Raw genomic sequence first — 21,848 nt, forward strand, 5'->3', positions numbered from 1 at the left:
AGGTTCCTGCCCTGACTTCCCTGAATCATGGACTGTGACAAGGAAGTGTTAGCTTGTTCCTCCCCAAGTTGCTTTGGGGGCTGTGCTCAACACGGACTAAGACAAACAACAAGTGCTCTTAATGGCTGAGCCATCTATCCAGCCCCTCTGCCTGTGAGCTTTAAAATGATGGCATTTTAAACTCAGTACAGTAGGAATTCTGCAAGAACAATCTAATGTATAAAGTTAATTGCCCAATGGCTCTTTGTCATATTCCAATATAACACATATTAATGGAATCACTGTTGTATATTCAAACAAACAAAAACTACAGAAACTAGGGGAGACATTCAGTGGGTAACGTACATAAAATCTGATCCCTAGAATGCACCTTAAAAAAAGAGCAAAGTGTAGCTGTGCATGCTTCTAATCCTGGTCCTGGGTCTCCCTGATCAGCCAGCCTAGCTTACTTAGCCAGTGAGCTGCAGGCCAATGAGAGGCTATCGCAAAGAGCAACATGGTTGCTGAGGAACCACATCTGAGGTTGATGTTTGACCTCTGCATACAAGTATACACATTTGTATGTGTACACATGTGTATGAACACCCATTACACACACATACACACACACACACACACACACACACACACACACACACACACACTCAAATGCACACACATGCATGTATCTTTTTAATTAACGGTTATCTCTTCTTTTCCAACTTGCATCCTCCAATAGTTGGAGTGGGGCAGTCAAGCCAATCGTGGGGATTGTGCAGAGGCACTGTATATGAAATCTTTACTCTCTGTGGACTCACTCCACCTTCTCCTCTAGCTAACTTAGCTCCACCCTCCAAGATGGCGATAGGCATTTGCCCACTGCCCTGGCCCGCAGGGCAGTCAGCGGAGGTTAGGGACCACCTAGGAGAGAATAGGGGACAAGAGATGCGAAGAAGGATGCCAAGACAAGAGTCTGATCGAGGCGACCAATTTTGTTTTTTCCCAAGGCTGAATTTATACCATAGCAGGGGTAACAGAAGGAGGGGGGAAGCGGGAAACATCTACGCAAGCCAAGGACACAGTGCTCTTATGGTCAGCTGATGTCAACAGGATGTTGGTTTCTCAGAAAGATCACAAGTTTGTCATATCATTAGGCATCCTGACCACCACAAGTTTGTCAATATCATTAGGCAACCTGAGCACCAGATTTGTATTATCCTTCTGCAGCTGGCTGGGGATTTTCCATGAACCCAGTCATACTTAACTCTAACTATAATATTAACATCAATAATGGAGGGTTTTAAGGGCATTGCTCCTAACAGCCCACCATCTTTGCCTCAGCCCCTATCCAGCATCATTCTGGAGGTTGGTATCCCCCTGAGCTGCAGGGCATCAAATCTGACCATTTTCCTGAGTTCTGACAGCCTTCCCTCTCAGTCAGCTTCCTGCCTCCCCAGAGTGATAGTGTCCTCTAGCTCCTAGCTGTGCTTCCTGCCCTTCTCTGGCTCATTCACTGTCCTGGGCCTGCTTCTACTTGGCTCTTGCCTTCTCCTTGGGTTCCAGCCATCTTGACCCTACTCTTGTCCTGCCTCATACCCTCTCCTGTTCAGGGAACCTGCTCTCTGCTGTGTAATGGGAGATGCCTTTACAAAGGAGAGGCACCTACATTGACTAGGGTGTGAAAAGATAAGCCAACCCTCACTCACCCAGCAACCCTCTCTGAAGGTGAAACTTAGCCATGCACCTCACAGAAACACACGGAACCTTCACCATCGCACGTGCATGTGCTCACAAGTGTGCACGTGATATTGGAGGACATAGGACATCTTTTAAGTGTGGTTGATTATATATCATTGTCTCTCAATAGCCTGGAACTTACCAGGCTAGGCTGGCTGGCTACAAGCCCAAAGAGTTCATCTGTTTTCACTCCCTCTAATCTGGAACTGTGAGTGAAAGCCGCTGTGACCAGTTTTTTTGGTGGTCTCTGGGGGTTGAACTCGGGTTGTGAAGTTTTCAAAGCAAGCACTTTACTAACTGAGCCAGCTCCCCAATCCACTACCTTTTATTTAAATATACAGAGCACACATCACTAGCGGGTCTCACTACTGAACACATAAGATAACAGGAAGATCAATGCCCTGGGCCTGTCACAGGTAACAGCCTGTAGGCCTCAGGTCTCCATGAGTAATTAATGAGTGGCTAAAGAATGAGTAAATGTACATTCAGGAGCAATTTCTGCTCCAATCTCTGGGAATACCATAATGAAAAACTCATTATTGAAGAACAGCCAAACTCCAAAACCAAGCTTCTAATTCTCTGTAAATCTATAAAAATCTCTGAAGCACCTCCTTTAATTGAGTTGCCAAATTATTTAGTGCTAATATTACATGGTAGATGGTGTGGACTCAGTAAGAGCAAATAAGGTCCACCAGGCAGAACGGGGCTTGGGGATTAGGAAATGTTCGCCGGGAGAGGAAGATAACCGAGTCACCCTGTGTTCGAGAGGCCTAGCTAATTGAATTGGGATAATGAAAGCCAAGTCACCAGGGGCATCTTCATGGGACAGAAGTTGCTAAGAGAGCGGCCTCCCTGTCATCCTTCATCCCGTTAAGCTCAGGAAGTTAAAAGGAAGAAGCTGAGGCTTACCTGCTGCTCCTCAATCCGTCACCCAGGACCCAGAGTGAATTGAAGTCACCGTGGAAACCTAGTTAGCTCCTCAAACTGCACCCGTTTTCTAGCTGAGCTGAACTAGGAGAGCTCTAATTATGCCTTACCTGGTAATAAGGTAAGAGTGAGCAAGATCACTGGTGGGGTGTGAGCGAGAACAGGTGCAGGGAAATGAAGGGGGGCCTTCATTCCTCAAGGGGTGAAAACTTTCTTTTTGTTAGCTCCTATCTGTCTTTCTGTCTGTCTATCTGTCTGTCTATCTCTATCTATCTATCTATCTATCTATCTATCTATCTATCTATCTATCTATCTATCATCTATCTGTGTTTGTGCTCGCTCGAGCTGTACAGGTCAAAGGCAGAGGATAATTTTAAGGAGTCAGTTCTCACTTTCCATCATGCGGGTCTGGGATTCGAACTCATATACTCGGGGTTGGCAGCAAGTGCCCTTACTGCTGAGTCATCGCGCCCTCTTGTTTCTTGTATGTTATTATTGTTATATGTACACCTACACGTTAGTCTACAAGTGCAATCTACTGAGCCCACTCAGTAGTGCTTGAATGTATGCTTCCAGGATTGCTTACTTGGTACTAGATAGCCAATCTGGGCTCCCTCTCTTTGCAATCATTGATTGCTTATAGCTCTTTATTGGTGGGGGGATCATTTGAGATTCCCCCCACCTGTGCTGGTATATCAGCTGCTAATATCATTGTTTGGGTTCACCTCTTGTTTTAAATCATAGATCAGAACCCTTCCCACAGTGTTTCTCTTCCATAGGTTCAATAAGTCTCTCTTTCCTCCCTTCCTTTCTTTTTCCTCCCCTCCCCATCCCCCCTTAAAGAATTACATCCGTCTGTCCATCTATCAATGCATGTGGAGACTGGAAGACAACCTGTAGAAGTTGGTTCTCTCCTCCCATCACATGAGGGCTGGAGATCAGGCGCAGGTCGTCAGGCCTGGTGGCAAGTACCTTTACCCACTGAGCCATCTTGCCAGACCCCTCCCTTTTTGGGGGAACAAAGTCTCATCTAAAGACAGGCACAGTAACTGGCCAGAAAGTGGTCCTGGTGAAGACTTAGCATATTCTAGCCTCCCAAAGAATTGCTGTTACAGGCAGAAGAATGATTGTTCAATGTTGTTAAAAAATTAATATGCACAGCTAATGGGCACTCAGAACCTTCAACTTCTTGCGGGGCAGAAATGATCACTTCTCCAAATCCATAATATGAAAAAGTATCTTTTTACACATTTTTTAAAAAATCCTTTGAATGTATGTGTATTCGTGTCTGAGTGTGTATATATGGGTATGTCCATGCAGGGGTGCCCTTGGAAGCTGCAGGGGTGCAGTGGACTCTCTGTAGCTGAAGTTACAAATGGTTGTGAGCTGCCTGGTATGGGTACTGGGAACTGAACCTAGGTCCTCCACAGGAGCCGTCTGTATTCTTAACTGCTGAGTCATCTCTCTAGCCCCTCAATTTTATGTTAAAAACAAACAAACACAAAAACCAAAACTGGCCGGGCTGATAAGGTAGGTTCATTAGTAAAGGCATCATCCACCACCAAGCCTGAGTACCCAAGTTTGATCCCTGAGACTCACGTGGTAGAGGGAACTGACTCCTAAAAGTTGTCCTCTGGTGTGTGTGTGTGTGTGTGTGTGTGTGTGTGTGTGTGTAAACATACATAAACATACACACACATACATATATATATGAGAGAGTACACACAAGTACTGAATAATACATAAATAAAATGTAAAAGCAAAAACCAAAAAAAAAATCCCAAACTCTAAAACATTCCCTATTGGCTCTTCCTGGGTTTAAGTTTTGTCTAGAGTGTGCTATAGTAGTTCTATATAGATTTCAAAAAGCTTTATCTCATGAGTCAATCCATTTTTACGCCCTTTCCATTCGTAACTCAACAAAAAGGAAAGCAACAGTGGGGTGTGTGTGTGTGTGTGTGTGTGTGTGTGCCCACGCACGCATGTGATACTTGTGTTAGTGTTTAAGACTTTCCTTCTTGGAGAGGACCTGAGTGTGATTCCTACCACCCATGTGGGGCAGCTCACCAGGACCTGCAACTTCACCTTCAGGCAAACTGACCTTCTCCTTTTGACCTAGGCAGACAGACACATAAATAAATACTAATAAATTTTTTTTTGGTTCTTTTTTTCGGAGCTGGGGACCGAACCCAGGGCCTTGCGCTTCCTAGGTAAGCGCTCTACCACTGAGCTAAATCCCCAGCCCCATAAATTTTTAAAAAGAAAACAAGAAGAACAAAAGAAGATAGACGAGTCTTTGGCACTTCCTGCCTGTAAGAATCGGGAGTTCAAGGTCTTTCTCTGCTACAAACCGAGAGACCCAGACTCATGAGCCCTGCCTAGCTATGCCCAAAAGAGTCACACACCCACCTTGACTTTTTGTTGGTGGTGGTAAATCTGCCAAGCGATATGCACATGCATGGCGCACCACTTCCCTGGTTTCTGGAATAAGAAAGAATCGCACGGTCAGAAGGAAGACACGTCCGAAAGCCCACCTTTCTTCTGTCTCCCTGAAGCTCCCTGCAGCTCTGCACTATGGGGACTTCTGTTTCATGAAAACCGGAGAACTCTGTGCCAACCAAATGCAGCTCTTCCAAGTTCAAGCACGAGGGAATCAGAACCCGCATCCCTCTGTCCCATGTGGGTCTGAGACAACAGCTCCTTTACAAAGCAGTCCTCTGCCAAGGACAATGTGGCCAAGTCCCGACTCGCTCTGTGAGGCCTGTCTTTTCCAATGCCAGCAGGCAGGCCCACCTAACAAATGCTGTCAGCTAACAGGCATATCAGCCGTCCAGAAAAGTAATTAGGGAATGTCTGTGGGTCGAACCAAAACAAGAGAGGGGACTAGGCCTTTGGAGTGGTGCATGGAAATTTGTCCAATTCTGAGGGGTTTCTTCCTTCCTGCAGGGATCGGTTCTCTCTTCTGCCACCTGAAGAGCACGTGTCAATCTGTGTGGCCCTTCTGCTTCTTTTCTGCTCAGCACTGCGTGTTCTTGCTGCTCGTTCAGTAAGCACCGCAAGGGCGAGAAAGTCCCGCCCCGCTCTGCAGCAGCAAAGGACGGACGGGATAGAATTATGGGTTTCTTGGGATTGCAAGTACCACAGCCATTTCAGGCTGGTGAAGAAGGGGGGTGGAGATGGCTAATACTTCGGGGTGGGGCAAAGCAGGACCCAGAATCACCCAGGAGACAAGAGGCCAGACACACCCATGAGAGATTATCTAGATGCAGTTAGCCTCTGGACAAGCTTATGAAGGATTAGGTGTTTCAGTGAACTAAGGCAGGAGGACCCAGTAGATAAGGACAGCGCTGTTCATTGGACAGGTTCTATAATGAACGGAAGTCAAGCCTGAATCCACCTTTCTCTGCTTCTTACTGACTGCCTCAAGTTCCTGCCACCTACAGTTTCCCTCCATGATGTACCACAACCTTGAACTGTGAGTCAAAATACATCCATCTCTAAGCTTGTCAGGTAAGAAATACCTGTAACAGTTAACAGCAGGAGCTGGATCATTCATCCCCTGCCATCTGTTTTCTAAGTCAGCATGTACCCAGAGGTCACCTGCTGGCTAGACTCTGGACCTCTGAACATTCTACTATGCTTATAGCATCCTTCCCATCCTTCCCTGGGAGATGGCTTGAATGAGAAGGTACAGTGCTCTGGGCAAAATAACCATACCCAAGAGAGACTAACTACAGCCAGTCTATGGCTTGTCCTTCCCCTTGCCTGTTATCCCAGCATAGCAGGAGAAAGAAGGATGAGTCGGGTGGTTCACAAGTTCAAAGCCAGTCAGAGGAAGAGCAAGACATTGTCTCACAACACAGCCTGACCTAGGCTGTCTGTTAAAGATATAGATTTAAAATTATATTATGTGTGTGTACGTGTGTGTGCCTGTGTGTGGGTATGTGTGTGTGCAGTACCCACAAGGGCCAGAAGATGGCGTTGGATCCCCTGGAGTTGGACTTACGAAGGCTATTAGCTATCCAATATGAGCACTGGGAACCAAACTTGGATCTTAGGCTAGAACACCAAGTGCTTTTAACTTGAGAGCGATCTCTTTAGCCCTTTATCAGTTACATTAATGGAAAACCCAGTGGCCCAGCTTCCTCCAGCACTCAAAAGGGGAAAAATCCAAAGGCCATTTCTTATCTCCCTGCCTGTGCAAGCAGGCAGTGTTGGCTACTACCACTGACATTCCCTCCGGCGTCTCTCCGGCTCAGTCCCTGCTACTGACTTGTGTTTTTAACCCACAGAGAGTCAGAGGTGACAGAAACAGTTCTAGAAGAAGCTTTCCTGGGGTTGGGGATTTAGCTCAGTGGTAGAGCGCTTGCCTAGCAAGCGCAAGGCCCTGGGTTCGGTCCCCAGCTCCAAAAAAAAAAAAAGAAGAAGAAGCTCTCCTTACCCTTAGCATAGGTCTGTGAAGAGAAAGTGACAACTCGGTTACATGCTTGTCACTCAAACAATTGCAAATTAACAAATTTGCAGTGCTTCATTAGGAGGGCAAATTAAAATGTTAGAATTTTACTTTTAAATGAAGCCCTTCTAGAGAGTAATTAACCCAGCGTCCCCCTCCCCCACCTCGGGAGCCTCAGAACATGCACGGTGACGAGTCCCCCACACAAGTTTTACCAGCAGAGATGGGCCCTATGCCAGCATGACTTGCAGGTGACCTACACCATGGGGTCCCCATTTTGACTGACTGCCACAAGCCACTGTGTGGGGCTTAAAGAGCATAGTCCTCAGACCACAAAATGAAGGGTGACACGGAGGGGCCTTCTGGGAATGTCTGTCTTGTCCAGACCCTGCAAACCCAGGCTGTCTTTACATCCTGGCTTCAGTGAGTTACCCGAGGGTGTAACCGCTTGCAAAAAAACAAAAAAAGTCCACTAAAATAAAAACTGCTTGTGTGGCTTTGCCTTCTGGTTTAAAGGCAGGCATAGCATCGACTATGAATAAATAACATGACGGGGGCGTGAGGGAAATTTTATTTAGTTCTATGGTACGCTCCATCTGTAAGAGCAGAGTGGTCCAGTAACCAACTTCCTGACCTCAAGCAAGACTGTAGGAGTGTGTGTGTGTGTGTGTGTGTGTGTGTGTGTGTGTGTGTGTGTGCCTAACTTTCAGGAAGGAGTGCTGAGTACTTTTCCGTTCAGGGGATTCTATGGTGATTGTTTTGTACCAGAGAGATATAAGCAGCTGGAGACAGGACCAGTCAGAGGGAAGGCAGACACGCTGGTGGCATTCAATTCTGGGGCTCAAAAAGAACTTTTTTTTTAGTCCTAGCCAAGTCATTACCTTTTGTCATTCATGCAGTTGGGAGCCTGTGACTTCTATAAGGAACAGGCATTTTCTGACATAAGCATCCAGGGTAGGAGCACCCGGGTGGGCCCCAAAGGGCACCCTTTGTAATGCCCTTGGTATTACCTGTAATGGAGCCTCACTTTGCACGTACCCTTGGGTCTTTTTGGAGCAGAGTGTGTAGGACTGTTCCAGGCCGGGCAGCCACATCGATAGGATTGGATGTCTACAAATGAATTAGACCATGCTAGGGTGCACAGAAAAGCAAGCTCTGTCCTTACAGAATAGTAGACGAGAAGCATTCTCTCCTTTATCATGTTGTGGACTTTTACACTTTTATCTCTGTGTATGTGTGTTGTATATTTATGTTTGCAATCCAGAGATTGATGCATGGTGCCTTCCTCAAATGCTTTCCACCCTGGTTTGTTTCGAGGCAGGGTCTCTCTGAAATGGAAAGCCCTGGCTAACTAAGCCCACAGTCATGGGGATCCTTTCTTCTCTGTCTCCGTAGAGCTGGGACGACAAAAGTACCCACACTGGACAGGGGGGTGGGGATGGGAGAAAGAGCTGGGATGGAAGCCCAAGAGCAGCCCACAGAACAAAGAACTCATTATCCTTGTGGATGTTAGTGGGAAGGGGTGTCTGAGCTCGCAGGCGTCGGGCTTGTGTGTGAGGTTAGCACATGAGGGAAGGTACCAGATAGGACCTGCAGCTCTTGTTTGGGGCTGGAGAGGTGGTTCAGCAGTTAAGAGTCCTTGCTGCTCCTGTAGGTGAGCTGGGTTCAATCCCCAGCATCCACATCAGAGGGCTCACGACTGCCTAGAACTCCAGAGGGATGCGACGCCTTAAGGCTCCTTGGGCATTTCACTGGCACGCACAGAGACGTGCGATTTAAGGAAAAAAAATAATCTTAAAAAAAAAAGGCTAGAATTTCGAATACTAATCCCACTGTCTCACCCTACCAAGGGGTGTGCTAGGTTCTCAGCAGCTTAGGCAAGGTGCTAGATAAGACGATGCAGGTGAGTCCCACTTTAGGATCTAAGAAGCTACAGGGGCAACTTTTGTCCTCGATGGCTCTTCCCTTTGACCCACACCACCTCTGATTTTCTTTTATCATTCTCATTTCTCTCCTGCTTTACCACCAAACACTGAAAGAAACACTAAAGTCTATGTGAGTCCCATCTTTCAGGAAGGATGGTGGGGCTGTTTGGACACTAAGATACCTGGGTATCTTAACTGGGAGGCAATAATGAGAAAGGATACGTGACAATCACTCCTCAGTGATGGATGAAATGGGATAAGAGACCCTAATTTAGGGACGACATAAGATTTCCTACTAAGTTCTGTTGCTGCTCTTCCAAACCCGTCACCCTCCTTAAATATCACTAATATTGACCACATGGTTAGACATTTGTCTTCTGAGTCAACAGCGATCAAAAATAGTGTACTTGAAAGAGGAACAGTTACTAAAGCCTTGAGAGGTTTTTTCAAAAAAAAAAAAAATAGCAGGTTTTCTTGTTTCTTTGTTTCTGGTTGTTTTCTTTTGAGATAAGGGCTCTTACTATGTAGCCCTGGATAGTCTGAAATTTGTTCCTGTGTAGACCAGGCTGGCCTTGAACTCAGAAATCTGCTTGCCTTGGCCTCCCAAGTACTGAGAGTAAAGTTGTGAACCACTGCTCAGCTAGAGTAGCTGTTTTTCTTTTTTTAAAAACTAGAAATGTATATATTATATATAATACATGTATTTATTTGTCTGTCTATTTGGGGGTCTGTCTTTCTCTGTCTGTGTGTGGGCACGTGTTGAGGTCAGAGAGCAACTTGCAGGAATCAGTTCTCTCTTTCCACCATGCGGCTCACCAGGCCCCAGCTCAACTCCCTAGGCTTAGTGGCGTGTGGCTTTACTTCCTAAACTGCTTTCCCAGACTCTGGTAGCTTTTGAAACTTATTTACTTGTGTGTGTGTGTGTGTGTGTGTGTGTGTGTGTGTGTGTGTGTGTGTGTGTGTGTGCAGATGTTACAAGTCATGAAGGCGAAAGTCAGAAGGCAACTTGTAAGAGCCAGGTCTCTCCCTTCCACCATGTGGGTTCTGGGGATGGAACTCAGGGTCGGTGGCTAATGCCTTTCCCCGCTGAGCTATGGACTGGTCCTTATTTTCCTTAGGAAGCTACAATCTGTATGGATCCCTCACATTAGAAGTTAACTCATGGGTTGGGGATTTAGCTCAGTGGTAGAGCGCTTGCCTAGCAATCACAAGGCCCTGGGTTCAGTCCTCAGCTCTGAGAAAAAACAAAAAAGATATTTAAAAAAAAAAAAAAAAAAAGAAGTTAACTCGTTGGGGAGCCGGGAGAAAAGCTCAGGTTGAGGCATGAAACTAGCCTACAAGGAGAAGTGTGGAAAGAGAGCGAGAGAATGGAAAAAAAGCAATCAGGTGCTGTACAACTAACAATGAAGCTGCAGTTGTTAACAGCCTGATTGCATACATATGAAGAACTCTGCTAATGAACACAATCTACATGTCCAATCAGGTGGCCTGGAAAGGCTCATTTCAACACCGAGAGACACTTTCTTGCCCAGATGTAGTTTGTGGTATAATTGCAAGTGAGGGAAATAGTCTAATTTATTAAATGACCTACCAGTCTGCTTTGCCTATTCCCACTGTGGGGCATTTTGGCTAAGGTTATCTCATTGAGTCCTAGGATCCTTTCTCACCTTAGGTCTTTGGGACTTTCCAGAGGATACCCCAAACACCACCTTGAGCAGCTACATGTTTCTATGCAACTGAGTTTTTGATCCTAGCATTCTGACTGGTATAAGGTTGAATTCAGGGTCATTCTGATTTAAATTTTCCTGATGACTAAGGATTTCGAACATGTCATTAAGTGATTCTAGGCCATTCTAAATTTCTCTCTTAAGAATTCTCTGTTTAAAGCTGTGTCACACCATCCTTTGGGCCCTGTGCTGGAAAAGTAGAATCAAGTCTCAAATAATGCCTTTTAAATTGTATCCTCTAGTATTATAGATGTAGGACAGTACTGTATCATACCTCTGTGGATGTAAAATAGCTTGTACCTGCTTTATGATACATAGTAGTGACCGTGCTTTATCAGAGCTGTTTTTAATGATGTTGCTCAGAATGTTTTCTTTCCAGATGATGATTGAGAAGCTAATTTAAAAAAAAATGGTGCCAGGTACCACAAGAGTAACAGAACTGTGCTGTTTTCTCGGGTTTTGTTTTTTTACTTTTTTTTTTTAATGGAGTGTGCTGGATGTCTCTACAGTTTTGTTCAGATGACTGCAGAACCTAGAAAAGCTGTTGCTGCTGTTGATGCATAACACACTGCTATTATTGGTCTTTTTATATAAATATAAATATATATATACAGATATATAATTTGAATTTTTTGAAACTTTACCTGTGCTGTCAACTTTGGAAAAAAGTATCCCCGTTTACTGTGTTGAGTTGGCACTGTACAGAAATTAACAGCCATATTGGTCTAGAAATGTTGAACTTAAGTTTTTTCCATTTGTACAGGGGTAACACACTGTATTAAATATGTAAGGTCTTATATACGTGGGTTTGATTACAAAAACTAATAAAGTATTCTCTAAATTAAAAAAAAAAGAATTCTCTGTTTAGCTTTGTGTGCATTTTTAAATTGAATTACTTGATTCTCTGGAGTCTAACTTCTTGATTTCTCTATTAATTTTGGATATTAGCCCTCCATCAAATGTAGGGTTGATGAAAAAGTTTTCCCACTCTCTGGGTTGCTGTTTTGTCTACTGACAGTGTCCTTTGCCTTACAGAAGCTTTTCAGTTTTATGAGGTCCCATTTGACAATTATTGATCTTAGAGCCTGAGCCATTGGTGTTCTGTTCAGGAAATGTTCCCCTGTGCCCATGTTTTCAAGGCTATTTTCCACTTTCTCTTTTATTAGATTCAGTTTATCTGCTTTTATGTTGTGGTTCCTTTTATAATTGTACTTGAGCTTTGTAAAAGGTGACAAATATGGATCAATCTGTATTTGTCAATTTGGAGACTGAAATTAGATCAGCACCATTTGTTGAAAATGTTTTCTCTTTTACACTGCATGGATTTGGATCCCTTGTCAGATACCAAATGTCCAAAGGGGTGAGGACTTGTTTCTGGGGACTTGATTCTACCCCCCCCCCCCCGATAGAACTTTCTGTCATTGTTCCAATATTCATTGGTTTTTGTCACTATTCCTCTGTAGTACAGCTTGAGGCCAGGGATGGTGATTTCCCCAGAAGTTCTGTTATTGTTGAGAATTGTTTTCGCTGTTGTGAGTTTTTTGCTTTTCCATATGAACTTGAGATTTCTTCTTTCCATTTCTGTGAAGAATTGTGTTGGAATTTTGATGGGGATTAGAATGAGTCTGTAGATTGCTTTTGCTAAAATGACCATTTTTACTTTGATAATCCCACTGATCTATGAGCATTGGTGATCTTCTCATCTTCTGAGGTCTTCTTCAATTTGTTTATTCAGGGGTTTGAAGTTCTTGTCATAAAGACCTTCACAAGCTTGGTTTTAGTTACACCAAGATATTTCATATTATTTGTGACTATTGTGAAGGGGGTTGTTTCCCTAATTTTTTTCTCAGCTCTGTTATCATTTGTATAAAAAGATGTTTATTTAGTTAATTTTATATCCAGCCACTTTGCTGAAGTGGTTTAACAGCTGTAGGAATTCTCCTGTAGAATTACATTGGTCTCTTATGTATACTATCATAACATGTGCACATAGTGATACTTAACTTCTGCCTTTCCAATGTATACTATCATATCATGTGCACATAGTGATACTTAACTTCTGCCTTTCCAATGTATACTATCATATCATGTGCACATAGTGATACTTAACTTCTGCCTTTCCAATGTATATCTACTTGGTCTCCTGTTGTTGTCTAATTGTTCTAGCCAGAATTTCAAGTATTACATTGAATAGACACAGAGTGTGAAGCCTTGTCTTGTCCCTGGTCTATCTGTCATACAGTTTTTATCACTATTGCTCTCTAATACTGCTTGAGTTCAGTGATTCCCCAGAAGTGATTTTATTGTTGAGGATAGTTTTAGCTATCCTGGGTTTTTTGTTATTCAGATGAATTTCCAAATTGTTCTGTCTAACTCTATGAAGAATTGGGTTGGAATTTTAATGGAGATTGCATTGAATCTCTTGACTGCTTTTGGTAAAATGGCCATTTTCACTATATTAATCCTGCCAATCCATGAGCATGGGACAGCTTTCCATCTTCTGAGATCTTCAATTTCTTTCTGCAGAGGCTTGAAGTTCTTATCATACAGATCTGTCACTTGCTTGGTAAAAGTCACACCGAGGTATTTTATATTATTTGGGACTATTATGAAGGGTATCATTTCCCTAATTTCTTTCTTGTTTCTCTTTTGTGTAGAGGAAGGCTTCTGATTTATTGGAGTTAATTTTCTACCCAGCCACTTTGCTGAAGGTGTTTATCAAGTTTAGTAGTTCTTTGGTGGAACTTTTGGGATCACTTAAATATACAATCATATCATCTGCAAATAGTGATATTTTGACTTCTTCCTTTCCAATCTATATCCCTTTGATCTCCTTTTGTTGTCTGATTGCTCTGGCTAGGACTTCGAGAACTATATTGAATAAGTAGGGAGAGAATGGGCAGCCTTTCTAGTCCCTGATTTTAGTGGGATTGCTTCAAGTTTCTCTCCATTTAGTTTAATATTAGCTACTGGTTTGCTGTATATGACTTTTACTATGTTTAGGTATGGGCCTTGAATTCCTGTTCTTTCCAGGACTTTTATCATGAAGGTGTGTTGAATTTTGTCAAATGCTTTCTCAGCATCTAATGAAATGATCATGTGGTTTTTATCTTTCAGTTCGTTTATATAGTGGATTAAATTGATGGTTTTCCATATATTAAACCATCCCTGCATCCCTGGAATGAAGCCTACTTGATCATGATGGATGATTATTTTGATGTGCTCTTGGATTCGGTTTGCCAGAATTTTATTGAGTATCTTTGCGTCGATATTCATAAGGGAAATTGGTCTGAAGTTCTCTTTCTTTGTTGGGACTTTGTGTGGTTTAGGTATAAGAGTAATTGTGGCTTCATAGAAGGAATTTGGTAGTGCTCCATTTGTTTCAACTTTGTGGAACAGTTTGTACAGTATTGGTATGAGGTCTTCTATGAAGGTCTGATAGAATTCTGCACTAAATCCATTTGGACCTGGGCTCTTTTTGGTTGGGAGACTTTTAATGACTGCTTCTATTTCTTTAGGAGTTATGGGGTTGTTTAAATGGTTTATTTGTTCCTGATTTAACTTTGGTATCTGGTATCTGTATAGGAAATTCTCTGTTTCCTCCAGATTTTCAAGTTTTGTTGAATATAGGCTTTTGCAGTAGAATCTGATGATTTTTTGAATTTCCTCTGATTGTGTCGTTATGTCTCCCTTTTCATTTCTGATTTTATTAATTTGGACATACTCTCTGTGTCATCTCGTTAGTCTAGCTAAGAGTTTATCTATCTTGTTGATTTTCTTAAAGAACCAGCTTTTGGTTCTGTTGATTCTTTGTATAGTCCTTTTTGTTTCTACTTGGTTGATTTCAGCTCTGGGTTTGATTATTTCCTGCCTTCTACTTCTCCTGGATGTGTTTGCTTCTTTTTGTTCTAGAGATTTTAGCTGTGCTGTCAAGCTGCTGATATATGTTTTCTCCTGTTTCTGCAGGCACTCAGAGCTATGAGCTTTCCTCTTAGCATAACTTTCATTGTGTCCCGTAAGTTTGGGTATGTTGTACCTTCATTTTCATTAAATTCTAAGAAGTCTTTAATTTCTTTCTTTATTTCTTCCTTGACCAGGTTATCATTCAGTAGAGCATCGTTCAACTTCCATGTATATGTGGGCGTTCTGTCATTATTGTTGTTATTGAAGACCAGCTTTAACCTGTGATGGTCTGATAGAACACATGGGATTATTTCTGTTTTTCTGTATCTGTTGAGGCCTGTTTTATGACCGATTATATGGTCAATTTTGGAGAAAGTACCAAGAGCTTTTAGGAAAGAATGTTCTATAAATAACTGTTAAGTCCATTTGGTTCATGACTCTCTTAGTCTGTCTATGTCTCTGTTTAATTTCTGTTTCCATGATCTGTCCATTGATGAGAGAGGGGTGTTCAAATCTCCTACTTTTATTGTGTGAGGTACAATGTGTGTTTTGAGCTTTAGTAAGGTTTCTTTTATGTATGTAGGTGCCCTTGTATTTGGACCATAGATATTTAGGATTGAGAGTTTATCTTGGTGGATTTTTCCTTTGATGAATATGACGTTTCCTTCTTTATCTTTTTTGATGACTTTTAGTTGAAAATTGATTTTATTCGATATTAGAATGGCTACTCCAACTTGCTTCTTCCGACCATTTGCTTGGAAAGTTGTTTTCCAGCCTTGCACTCTGAGGTAGTGTCTGTCTCTGAGGTGTGTTTCCTGTAGGCAGCAGAATGCAGGGTCCTCATTGCGTATCCAGTTTGTTAATCTGTGTCTTTTTATTGGGGAGTTGAGACCATTGATGTTGAGAGATATTAAGGAATAGTGATTATTGCTTCCTGGTATATTCATATTTGGATGTGAGGTTATGTTTGTGTGCTTTTCTTCTCTTTGTTTTGTTGCCAAGACGATTAGTTTCTTGCTTTGTCTAGAATATAGATTGCCTCCTTGTTTTGGGCTTTACCATTTATTATCCTTTGTAGGGCCGGATTTGTAGAAAGATATTGTGTAAATTTGGTTTTGTCATGGAATATCTTGGTTTCTCCATCTATGTTAATTGAGAGTTTTTCAGGATACAGTAACCTGGGCTGGCATTTGTGTTCTCTTAGGGTCTGTATGACATCTGTCCAGGGTCTTCTGGCTTTCATAGTCTCTGGTAGGAAGTCTGGTGTAATTTTGATAGGTCTGCCTTTATGTTACTTGACCTTTTCCCCTTACTGCTTTTAATATTCTTTCTCTGCTTTGTGTATTTGGTGTTTTGACTATTATGTGACAGAAGGAGTTTCTTTTCTGGTCCAATCTATTTGGAGTTCTGTAGGCTTCTTGTATGTTCATGGGCATCTCTTTCTTTAGGTTAGGGAAGTTTTCTTCTATGATTTTGTTGAAGATATTTACTGGTCCTTTGAGTTGGGAGTCTTCACTCTCTTCTATACCTATTATCCTTAGGTTTGATCTTCTCATTGAGTCCTGGATTTCCTGTATGTTTTGGGCCTGTATCTTTTTCTGTTTTACATTATCTTTGACAGTTGTGTGGATGATTTCTATGGAATCTTCTGCTCCCGAGATTCTCTCTTCTATCTCTTGTATTCTGTTGGTGATGCTTGTATCTACGGCTCCTTGTCTCTTCCTTTGGTTTTCTATATCCAGGGTTGTCTCCCTTTGTGCTTTCGTTATTGCTTCTATTTCCATTTTTAATTCCTTTGCCTGTTTGATTGTGTTTTCCTGTAATTCTTTCAGGGATTTTTGCATTTCCTCTCTGTAGGCTTCTACTTGTTTATTTGTGTTTTCCTGTGTTTCTCTAAGGGAGTTCTTTATGTCTTTCTTGAATTCCTCCATCATCATGATCAAATGTGATTTTAAATCTAGATCTTGCTTTTCTGGTGTGTTTGGATATTCAGTGTTTGCTTTGGTGGGAGAATTGGGCTCCGATGATGCCATGTAGTCTTGGTTTCTGTTGCTTGGGTTCCTGTGCTTGCCTCTTGCCATCAGATTATCTCTGGTGTTACCTTGTTCTGCTATTTCTGACAGTGGCTAGACCGTCCTATAGGCCTGTGTGTCAGGAGTGCTGTAGACCTGTTTTCCTGTTTTCTTTCAGCCAGTTATGGGAACAGAGTGTTCTGCTTTCAGGCATGTAGTCGTTCCTGTCTACTGGTCTTCAGGTGTTCCTGTGGGCGTATGTCCTGAGTCCACCAGGCAGGTCTCTTGGAGCAGAAAAGGTGGTCTTACCTCTGGTCTCGGGCCTGGAGTCACTCCTTAGAGCCAGGTTTCAGCTCTCTGTGAAGGCAGCAACCAGAAGTCCTGGCCTGCCTTCGCTCAGGACCCTGTGCACAGGGGGCCCAGATGACACTAGGTGTTTTCCTCTAGAGTCAGAAATGTATGCAGAGAGTAGTCTCCTCTGGCTTCCCAGGCGTGTCTGCCACTCTGAAGGTCTAGCTCTCCCTCCCACGGGATTTGGGTGCAGGGAGCTGTTTGACCGGGTCCCTTCAGATCCAGGCAGTGTCTGGACCACAGCATTGAGTGCCCCTATCTTCCTGTTCCCAGAGGCCCTATACAGTTTCCTCTTGGGCCAGGGATGTGGGCAAGGGTGGGCAGTACTGGCGGTCTCTCCTGCCCTGCAGTCTTAGGAGTGCCCACCTGTCAGGGTGATGAGTTCTCTCTCCCACGGGGTTTGGGATCAGCAAGGTTCAGGCCCCAGCTAGAAACCGGAGGAATTTTGTCTTTGTGTATCCTGAGTCTACCAGGCAGGTCACTTGGAGCAGAAAAGTTGGTCTTACCTATGGTCTCAGGCCTGGAGTCGCTCCTCAGAGCTGGATTTCCGCTCTCCGTCTGAACAGCTTTCTACTCAAAGATAATTTGATCAGTGATGAAATAAAGAAAGAAATTAAAGACTTTCTGGAATTTAATGAAAATGTTGACACCTCATATCTAAACTTATGGGACACAATGAAAGCAGTGCTAAGAGGAAAATTCATAGCATTAAGTGCACAGGTAAAGGAACTGGAGAGATCTTACACTTAATAGCACACCTGAGAACTCTAGAACAAAAACAAGCAAACTCACCCAAGAGGAGTAGACAGCAGGAAATAGTCAAACTTGGGCTAAAATCACCCAAATAGAAGCAAAAAAGAATAATACAAAGAATCAGCAAAACCAAAAGCTGTGTTTTTTGAAAGAATAAAAAACTTCTAGCCAAACTAACTAAAGGGCCCAGAGGCAGTATCCAGATTAACAAAACCAGAAATGAAAAGGGAGATATAACAACAGAAAAGGAGGAAATTCAAAAAATCATCACATTCTACTACAAAATCCTATACTCAACAAAACTGGAAAATCTAGATGAAATGGATGGTTTTCTAGACAGATACCACATACCAAAGTTAAATCAAGAGCAAGTAAACTGTTTAAATAGGCCCATATACCATAAGGAAATAGGAGAAGTCATTAAAAACCTCTCACCCCACCCTACCCCACCCCCCTCAAAGAAAAACAAATGGATTTAGTTCAGAATTCTACCAGACCTTCAAAGGAGACCTGATACCAACTTTCCTCAAACTATTCCATAAAATAGAAACAGAAGTAACACTACCTAATTTATTCTATGAAGCTACAATTACTGTGACATCTAAACTACAACAAGGACTCTACAAAAAAAAAGAGAACTTCAGACCAATCTTGCTTATGAATATCGATGCAAAAAGACTCAATAAAGTTCTTCTCAACAGAATCCAAGAACACATCAAAACCATCATTCACCACGATCAAGGAGGATTTTCTTTTATTGGATGTATTTCTTTATTTACATTTCAAACGTTATAAGAGTGTTCCACTCTCCATTCCCCCCCTTACCACACCCCCATATTCCCCTTCATTGGGGGTCTAACCTTGGCAGGACCAAGGGCTTCTCCTTCCACTGGTGCCCAACAAGGCCATCCTCTGCTACATATGAAGTTGGATCCATGGGTCAGTCCATGTATAGTCTTTGAGTAGTGGTTTAGTCCCTGGAAGCTATGGTTGATGGGCATTGTTGTTCTTGTGGGGTTGCAAGCCTCTTCAGCTCTTTCAATCCTTTCTCTAATTCCTCCAACAGGGATCCTATTCTCAGTTCAGTGGTTTGCTGCTAGCATTCGCCTCTGTATTTGACATGTTCTAGCTGTATCTCTCAGGAGAAATCTACAATTCGGTTCCTGTCAGCATGCACTTCTTAGCTTTATCGATCTTATCTAGTTTTGGTGGCTGCATATATATATATATATATGCGCCATATGTGGGGCAGTCTCTGAATGGCCATTCCTTCAGTCTCCACCCTAAACTTTGCCTCCATATTCCCTCCTATGGATATTTTTGTTCCCCCTTTTAAGGAGTGAAGCATCCGCATTTTGGTTATCCTTCTTCTTGAGGTTTATGTGGTCTGTAGATTGCATCTTGGGTAATTGGAGCTTTTGGGCTAATATCCACTTATCAGTGAGTGCATACCATCTGTGTTTTTCTGAGATTGGGTTACCTCACTCATGATGATATTTTCTAGTTCAATCCATTTGCCTATGAATTTCTTGCAGTCATTTTTTTATAGCTGAGTAGTACACCAATGTGTAGATGTACCACATTTTCTGAATCCATTCCTCTATTGAAGGGCATCTGTGTTCTTTCCAGCTTCTGGCTATTACAAATAGGGTTGCTATGAACATCGTGGAGTATGTGTCTTTGTTGTATGTTGGAACATCTTTTGGGTATATGCTCAGGAGAGGTAGAGCTGGGTCCTCAGGTAGTGGAAGATCCAATTTTCTGAAGAACCTCCAGACTGATTTCCAGAGTGGTTGTACCAGTCTGCAATCCCACCAATAATGGAGGAGTGTTCCTCTTTCTCCACATCCTCGCCAGCATCTGCTGTCGCCTGAATTTTTTATCTTAGTCATTCTGACTGGTGTGAGGTGGAATTTCAGGGTTGTTTTGATTTGCATTTCCCTGATGACTAAGGATGTTGAACATTTCTTTAGGTGCTTCTCAGCCATTCAATATTCCTCAGCTGAGAATTTTTTGTTTAGCTCTGTACCCCATTTTTTTTTCTGAGTTTCTCCGGGTTATACTGTTTTTTTTTGTTTGTTTGTTTGTTTTGTTTTTTATTATTAACTTGAGTATTTCTTATACACATTTCGAGTGTTATTCCCTTTCCCGGTTTCCGGGCAAACATCCCCTTCCCCCCTCCCCTTCGTTATGGGTGTTCCCCTCCCCATCCTCCCCCCCTTGCCGCCCTCCCACCAACAATCTAGTTCACTGGGGTCTGTACCCCATTTTTAATACGGTCATTTGGCTCTCTGGAGTCTAACTTGAGTTCTTTGTATATTTTGGATATTAGGCCTGTGTAGATGTAGGATTGGTAAAGCTCTTTTCCAAATCTGTTGGTTGCTGTTTTGTCCTAATGACAGTATCTTTTGCCTTACAGAAGCTTTGCAGATCCCATTTGTTGATTCTTGATCTTAGAGCATAAGCCATTGGTGTCTTGTTCAGGAAATCTTCCCCAGTGTCCATGTGCTTGAGACTCTTCCTCACTTTTTCTTCTATTAGTTTGAGTGTATCTGGTTTGATATGGAGGTCCTTGATCCACTTGGACTTAAGCTTTGTACAGGGAGAGAAGAATGGATCGATTTGCATTCTTCTACATGCTGACCTCCAGTTGAACCAACACCATTTGCTGAAAATGCTATCTTTTTCCATTGGATGGTTTTAGCACATTTGTCAAAGATCAAGTGACCATAGGTGTGTGGGTTTATTTTTGGGTCTTCAATTCTGTTCCACTGAGCTATCTGCCTGTCTCTGTACCAATACCATACAGTTTTATCACTATTGTTCTGCAATACTTGAGGTCAGGGATGGTGATGCCCCCAGAAGTTCTTTTACTGTTGAGTATAGTTTTCAATATCCTGGATTTTTTGTTATTCTAAATGAATTTGCAAATTGCTCTTTCCATCTCCATGAAGAATTGAGTTGGAATTTTGATGGGGATTGTATTGAATCTATAGATTGCTTTTGACAAAATGGCCATTTTTACTATATTAATCCTGCCAATCCATGAGTATGGGAGGTCTTTCTATCTTCTGAGATCTTCAATTTCTTTCTTCAGAGACTTGAAGTTGTTGTCATACAGATCTTTTGTTTGCTTGGTTAAAGGCACACTGAAGTATTTTATATTATTTGGGACAACTGTGAAGGGTGTCATTTCCCTAATTTCTTTCTCATCCTGTTTATCCTTTGAGTAGAGGAAGGCTACTGATTTGTTTGAGTTAAATTTATACCCAGCCACTTTGCTGAAGTTGTTTATCAGGTTTAGTAGTTCTCTGGTGGAACTTTAGAGGTCACTTAAGTATACTATCATATCATCTATAAATAGTGGTATTTTCAATTCTTCCTTTCCAATTTGTATCCCTTTGACCTCCTTTCATTGTCTTATGGGAAGACTTGTCTAGTCCCTGATTTTAGTGGGATTGCTTCAAGTTTCTCTCTATCTAGTTTGATGTTAGCTACTGGTTTGCTGTATATTGCTTTTACTATGTTTAGGTATGGGCCCTGAATTCCTGATCTATCCAGGACTTTTATCATGAAGGGGGTGCTGAATTTTGTCAAATGCTTTCTCAGCATCTAATGAAATGATCATGTGGTTTTTATCTTTAAGTTTGTTTATATAGTGGATTATGTTGATGGATTTCCATTTGTTGAACCATCCCTGCATCCCTTGGATTTAGCCTACTTGATCATGATGGATGATCATTTTGATGTGTTCTTGGATTCGGTTTGTGAGAATTTTATTGAGTATTTTTGTGTCGATATTCATAAGGGAAGTGGGTCTGAGGTTCTCTTTCTTTGTTGGGTCTTTGTGTGGTTTATGTATTGAAGAAATAAAGTTTCATAGATATGAGAAACAAAGTTGTAGAAACAAGGTTTTAAGAAATACATCTGATGTCAGTTTGCCTAGTGATATGACAAAGTTTTAGTAGTCAATAATGACCAGACTATTCTGACTTAGTTAAGTTAGGACAAAACAAAGATAACTGTTCTTGGAAAGGCCCCACCCCCACCCCTCCCTGTGGTAAATTCTGAGAACGACCAC

At 42.3% G+C, this 21,848-nt stretch overlaps 1 protein-coding gene across 1 annotated transcript in view; it reads right to left on the minus strand.

Annotated features, from left to right (window-relative positions):
- Positions 1 to 17,905, minus strand: part of LOC148002226 (autism susceptibility gene 2 protein-like) — a 29,533-nt gene extending 11,628 nt beyond the window's left edge. The window contains exons 1-2 of the mRNA XM_087579679.1: positions 17,521 to 17,905; positions 5,053 to 5,124 (exon numbers count right to left, since the gene is read on the minus strand). Coding sequence (XP_087435805.1) covers positions 5,053 to 5,103 — 51 coding nt within the window. The 5' untranslated portion in view covers positions 5,104 to 5,124; positions 17,521 to 17,905. The remainder of the gene's footprint in view (positions 1 to 5,052; positions 5,125 to 17,520) is intronic.
- Positions 17,906 to 21,848: the final 3,943 nt, after the last annotated feature.

Source organism: Rattus norvegicus, chromosome 12, assembly GCF_021556685.1.
Source record: "Rattus norvegicus strain SHRSP/BbbUtx chromosome 12, alternate assembly SHRSP_T2T, whole genome shotgun sequence".
NCBI lineage: Eukaryota > Metazoa > Chordata > Mammalia > Rodentia > Muridae > Rattus > Rattus norvegicus.